The sequence below is a fragment of the Helianthus annuus genome, chromosome 14 (assembly GCF_002127325.2).
Source record: "Helianthus annuus cultivar XRQ/B chromosome 14, HanXRQr2.0-SUNRISE, whole genome shotgun sequence".
NCBI lineage: Eukaryota > Viridiplantae > Streptophyta > Magnoliopsida > Asterales > Asteraceae > Helianthus > Helianthus annuus.
The window spans coordinates 171,451,318-171,458,266 of NC_035446.2; the positions used below are offsets into that span (position 1 = coordinate 171,451,318).

The 6,949-nt window shown below is 35.2% G+C and overlaps 1 protein-coding gene across 1 annotated transcript; it reads right to left on the reverse strand.

Annotated features, from left to right (window-relative positions):
• Positions 1-4,499: 4,499 nt before the first annotated feature.
• On the reverse strand, positions 4,500-5,225 carry LOC110907888 (secreted RxLR effector protein 161-like). Its single transcript, XM_035983178.1, has one exon. It carries the CDS (start codon positions 5,223-5,225, stop codon positions 4,500-4,502), a length of 726 nt encoding a protein of 241 aa, XP_035839071.1.
• Positions 5,226-6,949: the final 1,724 nt, after the last annotated feature.

The window sequence follows — 6,949 nt, forward strand, 5'->3', positions numbered from 1 at the left end:
TATTTAACTTGTAACTAATATGTGTATGTTACGTGGATTGAAATATGTGTATGTTACGTGGATTGAACATACAGAATACGACGGACAACTGATCCACGAAAACTATCATGGGTAAATTAGATCAGGTGTGGGCTTTGGTGCACAAAAATGGGTTAGTGCACTTTTGGGGCAATGGGAATGCATAGTTTCCATGACATCACCTAGTCCCAACATCTTTGCAAGTACAAGACGATGCTTACGAAGTCTAGCACAACGCATGAGGCGTATGTTATGTGCTACTGTTTGTTTGACTGGTGGGAACGATGGAATTTGGTTGCCAATGCACCAGGAAGACCAAGGATCATGGTGCGCATGTGCACTGATTTTCAGGAACTATCAGGAGTAGTCATGAGTGCCACCCATTCGGTATGGATAACAGCAAATCATCAACACTTGTTTGAAATGATGTTGATAAAAGAGTTGAGGAGCGTGTGGGACTTGTTATGCCATATGATTGCTACTCGGGATATGTTCTCTTTCCCTTTGAGCCAAGATGAAGCCAACTTTAACTACGTCTCGATTCTAAATTCGGATGTGAGTTTACAAAGTTACTTTCTATTTAGTCTTAACTAATATACCATGAAATGCTTATGTTTCTTCAAACTTTTGCATGTAGAGACACTACATGCTGGAGAGAATCAACCAGTTATGGTATTGCAAGAGGCTTCGAGTGATACGCCTGGGTCACTCATTGTTTACTCAACTATTAATACCCCGACCGTAGCGCTGGTGATGCACGGGGGAGATTCGTCGAGAGTGGGTCTCTTGACAACATGGTTGAGTATTGTCCCTTACCATGGGGAAAGTGGTCAAAGTGGATCCATGGTGGGGTTCCATATGTTGCTACCAAATCAAGTTATCTCAAACATCACAATGGAAAATATCAGCATATTAAATAGATTGGTAGCCCGGACAGTTGACAGTTTGGGGATTAAAAATGTTGGTTGATCCACTCAATGATGAGGGTATGTGAGTGGTTGAATCCTGGATTAAGATTTATGGTCTAGGGTTAGTGTCAGGTTCCAGAACCGACAATATACACCATTGCTTAGAGTCGGTTCAGGCATCCACTGTTGTGTCATTTGTACTTGGCTCTATAGATTTTTATTTTCCAACTTTAAATCTTGCTAGTTGTTTTACATTTTTTTGTGTTGTATGATAGTTTTTATTTTCATTTCAAATGATTGACTTTTACATCACATATACGAGTTTTGATATTAATGCGTAAATGAACTTAGTTTTAAAAAAAACTAGGCTCGTTGAAGTTGTGCGTTGAGACGAAACGAAGCAAGTGATAATGTAAAGTAAACGTTATTTTAAAATGAATGTTGTTGTTTTGTTACAAATAATATAATATATGCTATATTATAAGGTCATTCATATAATATACTTTTTTATTTATTATTCTCATATATTGTTGAGTGTTGTAACAGGTAGGGCTTATATACAACTTGTTCTGTACTTTGAGGACTGCGATCATTTCTGTTGGTTGTTGGAGGGCTTGAGTGAAACTTTTCACTCCAACTTGTATAAAAAGAGTGAACCAGTGTTCACTGTGCATTATTGTTAGTTGTTAGTCTGTTCATTCTCTCTTTTTTGTTGGTTAGGGTTTGTTAGAGATTTCTTGGTGTTGATCCTGCGAGATCTGTATTTCTTCTTCGTTGTTGTTGTATTCAATTGATGGTTTGATTAGTTGATTGTATTGAACATTTGTTCATAAAGATCTTACTGATTCACAGTAAGATCTTGGGTATTCGGGGGTATTTTTTGGTTTGAGTTAAATAACATTTTACGTCACGTTTTGTTGCTGTTTCTTGTTGTCCTGGGTTGATTATACCATTCTTAACATGTTTGAAAGTTAAACCATCATAATCGATTCAGTTCATTATTGTACCATTTTACAATTCCAAATAAATACTCTATTCTGAATACAAATTCGATTTTAGCAATATTTATACTGAAATGTTGAGAGAGGAAAAAAGAAGCAAAACTATGTACTTAAGTTTATTGAAAAAGTTAATGAACTTAAGTTATTAGATAAATATCAAATTAAATGATAAAGGTGATATGGTTTAAAAAAAGGAAAAAATGATATGAAAAAAAAGAAGGAAATATAAATTATGAAGGAAATATAACTAAAATAAAAAAGAAAAACCATAATTTAATCATGGCCCTTCACAAGTAATATATATAGGTTTGTTGTTGTCGCAAGTTGTAGTGAAACATAGCAAATCATAATGTAAACAGGGGCGGACCCAAAGTCAGCCCAAGGTGGGCGGGCGCACCCCCGGGGAAAAAAAAAATTAGTGCTAAGTTCCGTCGAAAATCTCGTCCGCACCCCTTGGAATTTTTCGACCGCACCCCTTGAAATTTTTCTTCCGCACCCCTTAGGTAAAAGGTGTTATCAATTTATATTTTAAATTTTTTTAGTAAACTTTTATTTAAAAAAAAAATACTACCTAAATTATACAACTTTTAATACCTAACTAACTAAACCCAAATACTCATACCTTTACCCACTTATAATTCCTAACTAGCTAGCCCACTAAGTCTTAGCCCATTAACCAAACCTAACAATATTTCAAACTATAATAAAATAATTAAAGCCCAAAACCTTTAGAAATTCTCTCCCGTTCTCTCTCTCTCTTGCGTCCCTGCACTGCCAATGAACAACATCGCCCAGCGACAACAGTCCAGCAGCTGGCGACCACCGTAATCAGCCAACATACCACCGTCGTTCGACACCAAATCTAACCGGAATCCGAACACGGGTAAGTTTCTTTCTTATTTTGATGATTTTGGTTGATACTATAAGAGAAAAAAGGGTAATAAAGTTGTTAAATAGGTTTGAAATTTTGTGTGTTTTGACGTTGTTTATGGTTGTTTAGATGATTTTTAGATTGATTATGTTATTTATATATTTTTAGGGGGATTACAACTTACATTATGATTTCTATGGCTTGAATAGTTAAAAATTAAAATTGAAACTTTATGTTATGGAGCGATGAACTTATGTTATCTAGAGAAAGAATTGCTTAAGAAATTAGCTTTAAATGATGTTTTGGAAAGATTTCAAAAAATGAAAACCCGTAGGGCGTTGTCGTTTTAATTATGTTTGTAACAAGGTTTGACATGTTTTTTTATTATTATATAAATTTAGTTTAATATTCGTTTGTTTTACATGACCCGACCCGACCCGATACGAACCGATTTTTTTACTTATATACCTACGGGCCTAAAATTTTTAAATATGTGCCGCACCCCCATGAAAAAATTCCTGGGTCCGCCACTGAATGTAAAACAAATGTTATTTGAAAATTTTGAAAATGAAGCATTTGTTTAGAAAGTCAAACTGTCATAATTGATGCACTTTATCATCGTACCGTAGATACCAACTAAGTACTCTATTTTGAATACAACTTCATTTTTAACAAAACTTATACCTGAATGTCACGAGAAAAAAAAATAAAAACAACTATGTACTTAAGTTTTTAAAGAAAAACATCTACAAATGTAAGCTATTAAAGAAATATTAAATTAATTAATAAAGAAAATATGATTTAATAAAAGAAAAAAATTTATAAAAAGATAAAATAAATTATAAAAGAAATATAGATTTAAAAAAGGAAAAAAATATGTTAAAAAGTAAAAGTAAATATAATAATAAAGTATTACAATATTTAAGCAAAAATATTAAAAAAAAACTATATATTATTATAAATTTAAGATCACTATTCATGTTTCTTCGTAAATAATGTATACTAGGTTTGTGGTCGTCGCGCGTTTCGATGAAATATAGCAAATGATAATGTAAAACAAATGTAATTTGGAAATGAAACATGTTGTTTACAAAGTCAAACCGTCAGAATTGTTTAGTTTATCATCATACTGTAACATGATACAAACTGAATACTCTATTTTGAATACAACTTTAATTTTTAACAAAACTTATCCAGGAATGTCACGAGAAAAAAATAACTAACATAAGCTATTCAAAGAAATATTAAACTAAATTGATAAAGGAAACATGATTTAAAAAGAAAAAAAATATTAAATACTGAAAATAAATCATAAAGAAAATATAGGTTTAAAAAAGGAAAAAAAATGAAAATACGTTAAAAGGTAAAAGTAAATATAATAAAAAGTACTATAATATTTAAAAAAAAAACTATATAATATTGTAAATTTAAAATCACTATTCATGTTCCTTCATAGACAATATATACTAGGTTTGTTTACGTCACGCGTTGCAGCGAAACGAAGCAAATGATAATGTTAAACAAACGTTATTTGAAAATGAAGCATGTTGTTTAGTAAAGCCAAATCGTCATAATCGGTTCAGATCATCATTGTCCCGTTGTAAAAGGATACCAAATAAATACTCTATTGTGAATAAACTTCATTTTTAACAACACTTTATATTAGAATGTCCAGGGAAAAAACTAAGCAAAGCTACGTACTTAGGTTTTTAGAAAACAAATTTTACTGGGTGTTGCCCTTTGGGAGAAACCAATGTCTTCTAGAAGTTTCCTGATCCAAAGAACTTCGCTTAACCCTCGAGCTACGCCTCTGAACTCTGCTTCTGCACTCGACAGAGCGACCACCTTCTGTTTCTTACTCCTCCAGGTAACAAGGTTTCCACCAACCAAGGAGAAGTACCCTGATGTTGACCTTCGATTTCCCTTATCTCCTGCCCAGTCGATGTCAGTGTAGAGCTCAACATTTAAATTTCCATTTGCTTTGAACAACACTCCATGGCCTGCGGTTCCCTTTAGATACCTTAGAATTCTCTGAGCAGCTTCCATGTGAGCAACTTGCGGTTGGTGCATAAACTGACTTACCACTCCAACAGCATAAGCTATATCAGGGCGAGTGTGGGAGAGATAAATTAATTTGCCCACGAGCCGTTGATATCTCTCTTTGTCTGCAAGCTCGCCATTAAGTTCCATGTAAAGATTGTGGTTCACCACCATTGGCATATCTACTGGTTTACAATCAATTAAACCAGTTTCCGCCAGGAGATCAAGGACATACTTCTTTTGGCAGATGAAAATCCCCCGTTTAGACCTGAGAACTTCTATTCCGAGGAAATACTTAAGATTCCCAAGGTATTTCATTTCAAAATTTGAAAACAAATTCTTTTCCAGCCGTGCTATCTCTTCCACATCATTTTCGGTGACAATCATGTCGTCTACATATATGACCAGGCAAGTTACGAGGCCGTTTCTTCTTTTGAGGAACAGGGTATGATCAACGTTACTTTGGTAATACCCGTATTCTTTCATGGCCAAGTGAACTTTCCAAACCAGGCCCGAGGTGACTGTTTTAGCCCGTATAGAGACTTTTTCAACCGACAAACCACCCCATCTTTAACATCCCCTGAAAAACCTGGAGGTGCTTCCATGTAGACTTCTTCCGCTAGGTCTCCATGGAAAATGCATTTGTAACATCAAACTGATGGAGAGGCCAATTCTTATTTGCTACCACGGAGGAGAGGACTCTGATGGTGTCCATTTTTACAACCGGAGAAAACGTCTCAGAGTAATCGATCCCATACGTCTGAGTGTACTGTACCCTTTGGCTACAAGTCAAGCTTTGTATCTTCCAATAGACCCATCTGGTTTATACTTAATTGAATACACCCAACGACAGCCAACTGTTTTCTTTCCTTTTGGGAGAATACACTTTTCCCACGTATTGTTTTTCATAAGAGCTTGCATCTCTATTTCCATTGCTTCTTTCCAGTTCTTCTTACCTTGTGCTTCCTTTACAGAGCCAGGTATTTGTTTGGAGTATAGAGAGGTGACAAATGCTTTCAAACTGTTAGATAAGTTCCCATTAACTATATTAGCTACAGGATACCTTGAGGTTCTGGTTTCCCTCTCTGGCGAGTACCATTTTGGAGGGACCCCTCTATTGGCTCTAGGAGGGAGAGGGTATCTTCCGGTTGTCTCTACTGCAACTGATTCCACATGTTCAACGTGTCACACCCCTATTTTCCACGTGTCACCGGTGGGCCCGGTGGGGAGTATCGTGACGTAGTTGATATCATCATAGTCAAACAACACAAATTTAAAATGCACAGCGGAAGCAAAAAGATAGATTTATTTCAATCGAATAATTATTGTAATATTAAGTATCACAACAGTTGAAATAGATCCACAGGCGGATCAAAAGAAAAGGAAACTTGTTCAACAGATTTATTGCATCCAAGCTTGCGAGACTCTAAGAGATGCTAAGGAGAGGCCAACCTATTACGCGTAATACCTGCACTTAACCTTTTTGGGAAAATACGTCAGTTTACACTGGTAAATACAATTTAACTGACTCATTTTGAAAATGTTTAAAATTGATTTGAATGCACATGGCACAAAAAGATTTTTATAACTTGGGATAATTATTTGAATATAATACTTGTAAAGAATTACATGTTTGTTATGAGTTCAGTTTGCCCGGTTCGTGCCGGGTTAAAGATTAATAGACACACCACATGATATAGTCCCGCGGCGGGAAACCAGCGGTTATACCTTAATAAATGTAAATGCACTGACGGGTGTACGCCTACACCAGTGTGCTAAGGTCGTGGCCATTCTATGAATGATGCCAAAGATATCCGGGACATGGTCATTAAACTCCCAAAGGCGTAAAACAAACCAAACAAATTTTTAAACGGGTCATCTTGATAATACTTAACCCCCAATCGATTAAGGTCAAATGCCCGACCAAGCTGTATTTTATATACCGTACCCCAAGCCCGTATAAGGGAAAATAAGTTAAAAGTATTTACCTGAGGAAGTATAGTCACAATAAGCAAGTGCAAATATATTTTACTGGATCTCCTATTCTGGAACGAAGGTTTATAATAACCTATTAGAATCCTAACGGGTCTTTAATTTAGCCTAAGCTTAGA

Bases quoted from the DNA above. Each gene is read 5' to 3' on its own strand.
- LOC110907888 (XM_035983178.1), bottom strand. From the start codon at position 5,225: ATGATTGTCACCGAAAATGATGTGGAAGAGATAGCACGGCTGGAAAAG.